The sequence below is a fragment of the Pelophylax lessonae genome (assembly GCF_965119305.1).
Source record: "Pelophylax lessonae genome assembly, chromosome: 4".
Taxonomy (NCBI): domain Eukaryota; kingdom Metazoa; phylum Chordata; class Amphibia; order Anura; family Ranidae; genus Pelophylax; species Pelophylax lessonae.
The window spans coordinates 302,730,033-302,742,791 of NC_138771.1; the positions used below are offsets into that span (position 1 = coordinate 302,730,033).

General features: G+C 42.1%; 1 protein-coding gene across 1 annotated transcript in view; it reads left to right on the plus strand.

Annotated features, from left to right (window-relative positions):
* Positions 1-12,759, plus strand: part of PAH (phenylalanine hydroxylase) — a 108,688-nt gene that overhangs the window by 46,241 nt on the left and 49,688 nt on the right. The window contains exon 3 of the mRNA XM_082254086.1: positions 242-425. Within this exon, the coding sequence (XP_082110212.1) occupies positions 242-425 (184 nt within the window). The remainder of the gene's footprint in view (positions 1-241; positions 426-12,759) is intronic.

Consider the following 12,759-nt stretch of genomic DNA (forward strand, 5'->3'; position numbering starts at 1 on the left):
GGATGCATCCAACCAGGGACAAGGGTTATGCAGTATATTACTGGATCAGGAGCAAATTTTCAGCCACAAATAAAGCTTTTTGAGTAAATGGGGAAACTGTAACATCCGCATTGAACCCAAAGTGGATGAAAACTTGAACCTCATCCTTAAATATCACATTAAAACATTGCTGTGAAATAACACTATCTAAGCAAATGTTTTTGAATGATCCACTTTTAAATAACTATGTTTTTCCTTACAGGAACGGGGAGTTAGTCTGACCCACATTGAGTCCAGACCTTCTCGTCTCAACAAAGATGAGTACCAGTTTTTCATCAATTTGGACAACAAAACTACCACAGCACTGGATGAGATTGTTCGATGTCTAAGGCAAGATATTGGGGCCACTGTGCATGAACTGTCCCGAGACAAGAAAAAGGATGCTGGTAATGTTCTTTCACTTTTTTACTTATGCTAACTATAGATCCCAGTGTGGATATTGTTCATTGAGCAGTAATCTATCAGCTGTACATGACTTTGCCTTGTCTACTGTTTTGTTTTTCTTATTTGTACTTAAACTTGATGGACATCTGTTTTTCTAACCTAACTATGTAACTTTTATTGATGAGTGAACCAAAGATCTGCAAGCCTCTGCCTTACTCCATTGAAATATATGGGAGACAAATCAAATTTGTTTCTGACCTTTTTAAGGCAAATTTGCATGCTTGTGGTGAAAAAGCTATGCACTACCATAATGTACATGTAACAATGCAAAATACATTTTAAACAAATACTGTTTAGAGCCGGTTCACACTGGGGCGACCTGTCAGGCGACCTGGTCGCCTGACAGGTCGCCTGCCATAGAGAAGCTGTGGACCCGTTCTAATAGGAGCGACACAAGTCGCTCCGACTTAGAAAAAGGGTCCGGAGCTTCTTTGGGGCGACCCGGAGCAACCTGCATTGACTTCAATGATATGAAGTCCGTGCCGGCAGCTCCGAGGTCGCGGTGCGAGCTGCGCACCGCGACTTCACAGGTCGCCACCGAAAGTCGGGTCGCTCATATGTGAACCGGCTCTCAGTGGGAAATATTTTTTTTTTGTTTTTTTTTTTTTTTTGTTTTGTAATAAGGCTGAAAGGGTTGACATAAAAAAATACACAATTACTTTAAATAACAAGATGGAGGATCTTAACAATAAATTGCAGTGCAACCACTATTTAACACCTAATTATTCAACATACATTTATTTCAGACATGCAACAATATCAACACCATTAAAAATTCTAGTGCAGTGGTTCTTAACCTTGTTGGAGGTACTGAACCCCACCAGTTTCATATGCGCATTCACCGAACCCTTCTTAATTGGAAAAATAAAATATGATTTTTTCAAATTCAAAACATAGGTATATATTATTTTTGGTATATATTTATACATAGGTGCACAAAATGAACAAACCCATTAAAACATGATTTTCGCACAAAAGCAAAAACATAATAATGAATACTTACTGCAAATTAGTGTGACTTCTGCTGTTGTCTTTCAGAGACCAGTTCAGAAATGCACGGCTTTATCTTGGCAAGTGCCAATCTCATGTCATTATCATGTCTCATGTCACCTCACCCTGGCCTGCTGTAAGGGGGGGAGATCTATATGGGGCGGGACCTCACCTCACCCTGGCCTGCTGTAAGGGGGGATCTATATGGGGGATCTGGTCCCCCATATAGATCCCCCCTTACAGCAGGCCAAGGTGAGGTCCCCCATATAGATCCCAGGTCCCCCATATAGATCCCCCCTTACAGCAGGCCAGGGTGAGGTGAGGTCACGTCCCCCAAATAGATCTCCCCCCTTACAGCAGGACAGGGTGAGGTGAGGTCCGGACCCTGGCCTGCTGTAGGGGGGGTTCTATATGGGGGGCCCCAGAGTGACCTAACCTCACCCTGGCCTGCTGTAGGGGGGATCTATATGGGGGGCCCCAGAGTGACCTAACCCCACCCTGGCCTGTTGTAGGGGGGGATCTATATGGGGGACCTCATCTCACCCTGGCCTACTGTAAGGGGGATCTATATGGGGGATCATGTCCCCCATATAGATCCCCCCTTACAGCAGGCCAGGGTGAGGTGAGGTCCTGTCCCCCATTTAGATCTCCCCCCTTACAGCAGGCCAGGTTCCCCATAAAATAGATCCCCTTTACATAGTCTTCTCAGTGTTCTCACACAGACAGTCAGTCACTAGACTAGTACAACCAGTACTACTCCAGTCCTACCTTTTTTTCACCTGTGTCCCGACTCCCGATCACAGGCTAGGTTTTCCTCCTGCAGGCTGCAGCACCACTGTCACCACTGGCTCTCTGGCCTCTCACCTGCCGGCTTCTTCTGCTGCTGTGGCTGTCTGGCCTGGTGGTTCTCTCCCGCGCTGCGCTGGGCGGCAGCTGCACGGGTTAGTCCCTCCCCCAGACAGTCCCTCTCTGCACCGCACATCTGGCCTGTCTCACCCCACCACTCCACAGTGGGCGACGCCGGCTCCGGCTGGATCGTATTCGACCGGGAGCCGAGCTGCACAGCCAGCAGTGAGAGTGAGCCAGGGGCAGAGAGATCTGCGAGTGCGAGCAGAAGGACATGCCCGAAACTGGAGAAATAGTCCCTGACAGCGAAGTGGTACTAGTGGAGGGTGTGCCGAACCCTCGAGACTGACCCACCGAACCCCTGGGGTTCGATCGAACCCAGGTTAAGAACCACTGTTCTAGTGTCCATTTTAATAAATGTAATCAATAAAAGTTCCATAAAAAAAATCTTTTTGTATCTACTAAAACCGAGAATGCAAAATCTGGTGCAACTCCTAGGTTTTATTGCCAAAAAGTAATTGAACAAGCTGAAGTTAGAAGCTGATTGCCTATATACAGTGGGGAAAATAAATATTTGATTCCTGCAGATTCTGTAAGTTTGCCCACTTACAAAGAAATTAAGGGTCTATGATTTTAATTAAAGGTGTATTTTACAGTGGGGATCGAAAGTTTGGGCACCCCAGGTAAAAATTTGTATTAACGTGCATAAAGAAGTCAAGGAAAGATGGAAAAATCTCCAAAAGGCATCAAATTACAGATTAGACTTTCATAATATAATATGTCAACAAAAGTTAGATTTTATTTCCATCATTTACACTTTGAAAATAACAGAAAACGAAAAAATGGCGTCTGCAAAAGTTTGGGCACCCTGCAGAGTTAATATCTTGTACTGCCCCCTTTGGCAAGTATCAAAGCTTGTAAACGCTTTTTGTAGCCAGCTAAGAGTGTTTCAATTCTTGTTTGAGGTATCTTTGCCCATTCTTCCTTACAAAAGTCTTCCAGTTCTTTGAGATTTCTGGGCTGTCTGTCTTTTATAGATTTTCAATTATGTTGAGGTCAGGAGATTGTGAAGGCCATGGCAAAACCTTCAGTTTACGCCTCTTGATGTAATCCCCCGTGGATTTTGAGGTGTGTTTAGGATCATTATCCATTTGTAGAAGCCATCCTCTCTTTAACTTCAGCTTTTTCACAGATGGCATCAAGTTACCATCCAAAATTTGCTGAAATTTTATTGAATCCATTTTTCCTTCTACTCATGAGATGTTCCCTGTGCCACTGGCTGCAATACAACCCTAAAGCATGATTGATCCACCCCCATACTTAACAGTTGGACAGAGGTTCTTTTCATTATATTCTGTGCCCCTTCTTCTCCAAACGTACCTTTGCTCATTTCGACCAAAAAGTTAAATTTTAACCTCATCGGTCTACAGAAAAATTTGTTTTGGTGACTGTGGTCACAACTGCCTTGAGATCATTCACATGCTCCTTAACCCATGAGGTTAAATCTTGCATGGAGCTCCAGACTGAGGGCGTTTGATGGTTATTTTGTATCTCTTTCATTTGCAAATAATTGCTCCAGCAGTTGTCAAGCTTCTTGCTGATGGTCTTGTAGCCCATTCTAGGCTTGTGCAGTTGTATAATTTTGTCCCTGACATCCTTTGACAGCTCTTTGATATTGCCCATGATAGTGAGGTTTGGTTTGGATGGAAGAAAGAGATTCAATAGACAGGTGTCTTTTATACACATAATGAGTTGCTGTTAGGAGCACCTTCTTAAATTGACCGGACTAATTTGTGTACCACATGAGCAGACACTGTAGCCAGTCTGTGGGAGCCCAAACTATTGTTGATTGGACAGGGATCAAATACCTATTTTACTCACGGAACTGCAACTCAATTTATAACATTTGTTTAATGTGTTTTTTCTGGATTTTTGGTTGATATTCTATCTTCATCATTATAAAAACACCTATGATAAAAATTATAGACCCTTCATTTTTTTGTAAGTTGGCAAACTTACAAAATCTGCAGGGAATCAAATAATTTTCCCCACTGTATATCATCATGAATAATCTTGACTGTGCCAATAATATTAATGTTCACCATCAGTGCCATTCTCCTCTACTATTCAAACAGACTGCTTACCTAGGGGATTGACCAACTTCACAGTAAGGTCAAGACACGACATGCCTTGCCCTTTAAATAGGGCCAGTGCTCCCTGTTGCACCAGATATAGCTCTCGTCTCCATTCCTTATGTCAACATTTACTCCTCCACCATCAGATATTACACTTCTCTCCACACCATATACCACCACTGGCTCCTAATAATATCAGTTTAGAGACATAAATATCTCTGATTGCGCAATAAGTAATAAAATCAGCTGTAGCTTATTAAAACAAGATTAAATCTCTCACAATGTAAGTGCACTGTAACCTGTTGCACACAGAACAATTGCCTCCTAAATGGTTATATTCCCCCCTTAAATGATACATTAGCATTGGTTACATGTAATCATTCCTCATTTCTGGTCTGCTCATGCACAATGATGTCATCTTACCTTTGAGAAAGTCACAGTGATGTGATGAAATGTGTCAGCAGGGCCGGAAATAAAGGGAAAATTCCCCAATGGTACATATACAGTGAAAGATAAACATACTCTATCAAAAACGGAAAAAAGATTCTGGTTATACACTTTAACGGGGATTAGTGCTGTCATATGCAAATGTTTTAAAGCTGTCTGGAATCCTCTGCATGGACATTGTTTTCCTTCTTACTAAAATTTGTAGACAGTTAGGCAAAGCTGAGGTCTGCAGCCAGTAGCAGTTAGAATGTGAATAGGTTCCCCTGTACAGTAGCAGTCATGGAGATTAGCGAATATGCCTACTGTGAGCTGGAATTACTTAGTAAGTGGTAACTAAGAACTTAGATGCAAACTGTCACCTACAGTAAACTGCTTGCAGGTACAGAAATCCACTAAGTTTGCCTTTTGGGAATCTAATGCAACTCTTCTAGTAGCACAACCGTTTCTCAGCTACAAACTTTAAAGCCAACCTGAAGTCTTAGTAAGTCTACAGCTTTGTGTGTTCTGTCAAAAAAAAAATGTTTTCCTTTTCCTACTAGTAACTTTTTTTTTATAGCACATACTTAATAGACTACCATTTCTACAGACAACTGATCACATCCACATCCTATTGGAAACAGTACAAGAACAAAGAAAAAAAACCCAAAAGGGTGACAGGACTTTAATAGATGTGAGGTTGTCACTGAGGTAGAGACATACACAATATACAAGATATAAACCATCTATATTATACTATATTAATAAAAATCTATACTTGGGTCATAAAATACATATCATTCTAAAAACATGAGAATAATATACAAGCATAAAGCCAATCCAGCGGTTTAGCATTGATACATTTTTCGAGTTACAGATATTAGGTTTATTGAAACGCGTTGAAACCTGATGTGTTATGAAAACAGATGTGAATAAACCAAATGTCTGTAACTCCAAATATGTATCTATGCTAAACTGCTGAATTGGCTTCATGCTTGTATATTATTCTCATCTTTTTAGAATGAGATGTATTTGATGACGCAACTATGGGTTTTTAACCTCTGTATAATAAAGCTGGTTTATATCTTTTACATTGTGTATGTGTCTACTTATAGCACATACTGTCTGTGGTGCACTCACATCGCAGTTTACACTCCCAGCCCATTCCTGTTCTGAGTAAGAAGCTGAGAATGGAGCCAGGCAGCAGAACAATGCATCTCCAGCATGCATGTGTACAAGCTACTTCATAGTGAGCCAATGAGTGAAGAATAAAGGTGCTGAAATGGGGAGAAGATGGCGACAGTGAGTGGAGCCTCTAAATGTAGTTATGCTCCTGAAAAAATATAACTTTCTTTTGAAAGGGTAACTCTACTCACTTCCATCTTTGTAATTCTCTAATCTACTTCTTGAAAATCCTTCTCTGAGTGACTGTTGGACCTGTACATTGCCCTTTCCAACAGTAGTCATGGGGAATTTAAAGGAAGCTGCTGGTCATCCAGGGATGGATCTGATGCATTCCCGATCTGAGTAGGACAAGACACTTTGTGGATTATATTGCCATTTGAAGTACAGTGCGGTCTCATCATCTTGGCCTGAATTTTGGAGCAATAGGAATCTGTCTGGTGCTAATAGCCAAAGATATTCTAAGATACCTATATAACCCTCCCTTTGTGCCTGAGTTGAACTCCCTTTTCGGGTGGGCCACCTCCTTCTCTTCTTCCTCCCCCCTCTACCCTGAATGTGGAAATTTATTTGCGGCACCCTTCAATCTCTTGTGTATGATCCCTTACTGGATCAAGGTGGAAATCTATAAATCCCTCTGAGATGGCAGTTTACTTTTCTTCACCCATTTAAACTCTCTCTATCCAATACCCCTGAGGAAGCTATATAGGCGAAACGCATCGGGAGTAGCTCTCTCCTCCTACGTGCACACAGTGAATTTGTGGGAGAAACTGAGCTTCTTCAATTTCCATGTGAGGGGGGGGGGGGGGTTATTCTCTTTTTTTTTAATTGTCGTGCTTAATATATGGATACATTACTGTATAGCAACTCTATTTACTTCCATTGATATGAGGAATACTTTTTTACTGTTTTGGATATTAATAAACTAATGTTTTAAAGATTTGTGTAGAATTTCTTTGCTGAATGGGGTAGCCAACACCAATAAAGCCCCATTTTCCACCCTTTTACTGTTACCAAATTAAATGAAGCATTTACTAAGAGAAATAGAGAGACTTCCAGTAGTGACCTCTCTATGGAAATGATATTTACCCAACTTTTATTTTAATCAAATGGCATCAGTCCTATCTAAATTACTGCCTTGGAACAGGCATGCAACAGCTGAAATCAGAAAAGCTGATCTTCATGCTTACTTTGGGTCAGTGATTCAGAAAGTACTGACAGCTAGACAACTATCGTTTTTAGAAGGAGACATGAGCAACCCCAGCCTTCCCTTTTCACTGTCAACACAGGTTTCTCTTATTCCACAGACCTGACATCCTGGATACAACTTAGATGTTTCAAGCACGTTGCACTCCTCAATCCAATGATACTTGTTTTTATCAGTTTGTTCAGAGCTGCCCTTTAAGTTCATCTTAATGTATTTAATTCTTTGTGCAGACAGTCCAGATCTTAAATTAACTTCTTACAATTTCAAGCCTATAATATACAATGCTAAAATTAAATTATTGCAATAAAAAAATACCTAAATGATGCAATCTGTTTAATTAAATGTAATAGCGCTATATATAAATAGCTCACTAACGAAGTATCTCATTTTTGACCTTTGTATTAATTTGGCTGCAACTTGGGTGTTCAGCATAAATGCATAGAATGCATCTTTTCTTCCTAAAAACAAACCAGTATTTATTGGTCAGGACACAGAACGTCCTCAGTTTTCTCTGGGGGTCAGTGTTAAACCAGCTCCTGCCATTGATTTATAACTCGGCAAGAAGACAACCCTCCTGCCCAGACAGACACTGCAGTGACAAGCATGACAGCAAGAGAATGTTTTCAGAAATCCCTTAATGCCTAATTGGATTATTTTAGATTTAGAGAGTGAGATGCTGGCGGGGTATCTGAACAGAATATAGTAGCCACAAGCAAGTCTGTTTTTAGAAACAGATAAGAAAGGCTTCATTGTCTCCGCTGAGAAAATGTTTCATAGTTGGATCCTGCTTCCTGAAAATAGACATAAACATCCAATTATATAAACATATATTTTATGAAGTCTAGTAGAATAATAGTAAAAGATCCTTGCTGACATTTTAAAAAACCCTCCAAGAGTGAAAACTGAGTAATCCTCATTATGATATAACAGCCACTTAAGAGAAAAAAAAGAACATTAGCAATAATTTGCACATAAATTGCTCTATTTTCAGCCTGCAATCATAGTGATGAACAGTTAAAGTTTAAGGTCTATGTATAGTCAAAATTTTTTATCCTAACTTTCTCATGGTAGCATACATATGAGTTGGCCCCTATAGGACCCCATATAAACAAGTTGAAGCTACGCTGTTTTCACTTTATAGGATTACAAGCAAGCAAAGCATACCTGTAGCCACAAAAAAGCGCAACTCTCTCCTTCAGTAAAGTGCATTCAAATTATAGTGCATAAATAAATATCTGAAAACAGTGTAAAAATCATCTATATATAATACATTTACGTGAGTCCATCTTTTATTTTATATATATATATATATATATATATATACAGTCCATCAATAAATGATTCAATGTCCATGAAAAAAAGAGTGTAGTCCCATACACCAGAAACTCTTCAGTGATTGCCTCTGATCACCACAGTGCCCTTCACCCCACTTATGGGTATCTTCTCACCTGCTTGAATGGACCTCACCAATTAAAGGAGGTCTATATACGCTTTCCAGTGTTATAAGTGGCACCCCTCCCCCTGGCTGTACACTCCAAATCTGTGGCTCTCAGCAGCTCTCAGCGTGGTGCCAATCCTATGGGAGGCAAGAGGAAAGAACCATAGTGAAAATTGCTAATGAAAAGTATTTATTCCCATACAAAAATAATTTTGGAAGCAAAAAACTAGCATTTCACAATCCAATCCTTGGCATACACAGCTCCACCTAGTCCCAGCGTGGTTACGTCAATGCCCACCTCACCCGTAGCGCTCAATGGGGTTTCTCAAAGGTTCAGGCTCTACTTGCAAAGCATACGTGTGCTATGGTAAATCTATGGCAGATTTTGTTGGGTTTCTTCTCCTGAGCAAAGTCCTCTACATGGCCAGTGGTTTGGATGTGGATGCCCTGTGGAGTAGAGCAGCAGTGCTGGGACTACCAAAAACTTAGAAAAAAAAAACTAAACCTAAAGACTAAACCTAGAATAATAAAATGAAAATCTCTGAGCAAACTAGACGGGTACTGGACATCATTTCAGCAATCCACTCCACTTCCAGATTGGGATGGGGAGGGCCCTCGAAAGAGCATGCTCCTTTCATTAGATATTCATAAAGCCTTTGATTCCCTCTCATGGGAATACCTATTTGATGTTTTGGCGAGATATGGCTTTGGCAAGCCCTTCCTCACCCTGTTGAGGGCTCTCTATAGCTCTCCCACGGCCACACTCACGCTGAAGGGTTACACGTCGGGTCCCATTTCTATTTGTAGGGGAACCTTATCCCCCCTACTTTTTGTGTTGGCTTTAGAACCACTGGCACTCAAAATCCGCGCATCTGCGGATATTAGGGGGGTGGTCTGCGGGGGATCGGAGCACAAGTGCATCCTGTTTGCGGATGACATTTTGGCCCTGATCTCATCGCTGATCACGACTCTCCCCAACCTTTTTGTGCTGTTTGAAAAGTTTGCATATATATCGGGTTTAAAAACGAATCAAGCAATGAATATCTCTCTGGAGGGATCGGCTCCCATTAGGAAGATTCATCCTCTCTTTTTGCCCGGGGGTGCCAGATTTGATGAAGTATTACTATGCTGCACAACTCTCCCAACTAGTGAAGCTTCACTCGACCTGTTCCCCTACCATCAGGATGCAGATGGAGGCACGCTCTGTTCCTGACAAGCTGATTTCTCATATTATGTGGCAACCGCCCAAGGAGCGCCCCCCCATATTATGCCCGGCCCTATCCCATTCAATGGCCATTTGGGACAGACTGTCTAAAGCTCATAACTTTAAATCACTCCACACCCTCTTGGCTCCTCTGCTCAATAATAGCGGGTTCCCCCCCGGATCTCTCCCCCAGACTTTTCATGTGGTGGACAAATAAGGGGCTCATACGCATAGCAGATTTTTGTGACCATAGGGGGATTCTGACAAAGCAGAAATTGATTGAGAAATACACCTTGCCTGTGTCAGAATACTATCGATTTACTCAAATTGCACATTATCTACGCACTTTATCCCAGCTCTCAGACATCACAACAATGACCCCTATGGAATATTTGTGTCGGGAATACGACAAGCTTCACGGATATATCCGCATTATATAATATGCTGTCGGATTCGTCCGTGAAGTTGTCTTATATGGTTAAGTGGGAAGCTGACATGCGGGAAAGTATTGAGCTGGCCGAGTGGCAACTCATGGCTCAGGATGCCTCCAGATCGTTAATTAATACCTCGATTATAGAAGCAAACTACAAAGTACTACTGAGCTGGTATATGGTACCAGTGCGGATATCAAAATATGTACCTGGGGCGTCTTCTTTGTGCTTCTGGGGCTGCGGTCAGGAAGGAACAATGTTCCATATCTGGTGGCAATGCCATAAGGTACTCCGTTTTTGGATACGGGTATACAATTTTATATTCACCCTTACGCAAATTGACCTGACTAAATCCCCACAACAAGCCTTATTGGGTCTGAAGGCGGAGACAGCCACGAGAGCCCAGAGAAGGCTCATTACATTTATTTTCACGGCTGCGAAAAATTACGATTGCACGGTCTTGGTGGTCCACTATCCTGCCATTCGAGCAGCTCTGACATAAGCTTTCATGGATAATGCTCAATGAACGTTTGTCAGCTATGCTAAACGATAAAAGGAAACAGTTTGATAAAGTGTGGGATCCATGGCTCCGCTACTTTACTGGTGGTGATTAAGAGGTCTCTAGTCGCCTGGGTTTCGGGGATGTGGGGGTGCGGGGTGCGGGGCGGGGTCCTCCTCTTTTTTCTACTTCTTCCATTTCCTTTCTCCTACTACTCTGCTTTACTCCTCTCTCTTTGGCATCATCGCTATCTAACATGCGCCTAATTAGGTACTCCCAATTGCGGTGCCTATGTGTGCTTGCATTAGCTACCCCAGAGCTGTGACACGGTGGTAAGCTGAATAAACGGCTGATACTGAGGTTCCTTGTAACACCCTTCATTTCTCGCTAATAAAGCTCATTGTAGCCTGTTGTTTGTATCAACCAATACTTGATCTTGATTAACGTTTCCATTTGCTCAGGGCAACAGATTCAAATGCACAGCACGATAGTGCACCATGATTGTTTATTATGCTTGTTTTTTCTCTTTCTTTATTTTTTTGCTTGCAGCGGACAATTGGGACTGATGTGCCTATGTTTGCAGTTTATATTTTTGTACCTTTGTTGTTCCTTCTTAAAAATTTTCAATAAAAATCATTGAAACAGAAAAAAATGAAAATCCACCACTAAAAATCTAGAGAGGTAAGGCTAGTCAGTGAACTCTTTTAGCCTGTTCATATTCAGTTCCTGGCCACAGTGTGATGGAGCACACAAGGTGCCTTTCACAAAGCTACTCATCTCCACTAATTTCAGTCACCAGTGTATGTTCTGTGCACAAGTGGCAATAAATCGCAGCTTCTGTGTAGCTGTGCCTGTCAGGTAATACCAGGTGATGAATCAGGTGGCCAGCTTTCTTCGGAGCGGTTATTAATTTAATGGCTGCCATGGTGCCTGCACAGCTCTGCTCTGCCAGTAAGCAGCCAGGAGCATCTGACTGTGTGGGCTATTAATGCTGCCGCCTGTATTTGACCAGTGCCTGCCATCACAACACAGTCCCTGATGCTGTATTTGGGGTTTTCCAACCTGGAAGGTAGGTGCTGGCCAGATAGGGAGGGGAGGCACTAGCAAGGTAGATGGAGGAATACCCCCATGCCTATACCTCGCCCCTCCCTACCTCCCTGTCAATCAAGCAAAGTTTTCCAGCTTGTCCCTTCGACAGAAGTCAACCAAAGGGTTTTCTTTTGTCTAGCAGGGATGTCCACACGCTGATTGAAATTCGGGCACTTTCTGCTGACCTGGACAAATTTTGAACAGTGTACGGCCAGCTTAGTGGAGGGTTAAGACCTTTGTTGTTTTTTATGTTTCCATCTGTGTCCCTTTGCAAATTGACACTTCCTGTCACATAGCCAGACTTGATGGTGGGAGGATTCTGCAGCATATTTGGTAAGTACAGTATATATAAAATAATATGCAAAGTAGTTGGAGGGAAGCTTCAGAAAAGCAAAGAAGTTTACAAATTATGGGAGTAGACTGTAGTTCTTTTTTAACGTTATTGCCATCACAACGGATGAAAAACATCTCTTGTGACAGCATGGGCCATGACAGGCCCTTCTTTATGGAGAGATCTGGGGTCTATTAGACCCAAAATTTCCCATCTAGCCTTCGAAGCAGCCAATCAGACACAGATCGGTCTGTTGGCTGCTTTCCTGGCCGCTAGTGGCCAAGTAAATAAAGAGGCGGAACCGGAAATGATGAACATAGGTAACTCCCAGTTTCGGGGGGTTACATAAAAAGAGAGAGAGGAACAATGTCCGTTCCTCTCTCTCTATTCAGTGAGGCAATGCCACAGGCCACATTGATCCCAGGCTCCATGATGGGGATTGTAAAGCCTGGGAAAGGCGGCAGTGGCGGCAGGAGGGTGGGACCCCATTCTACCACCTGC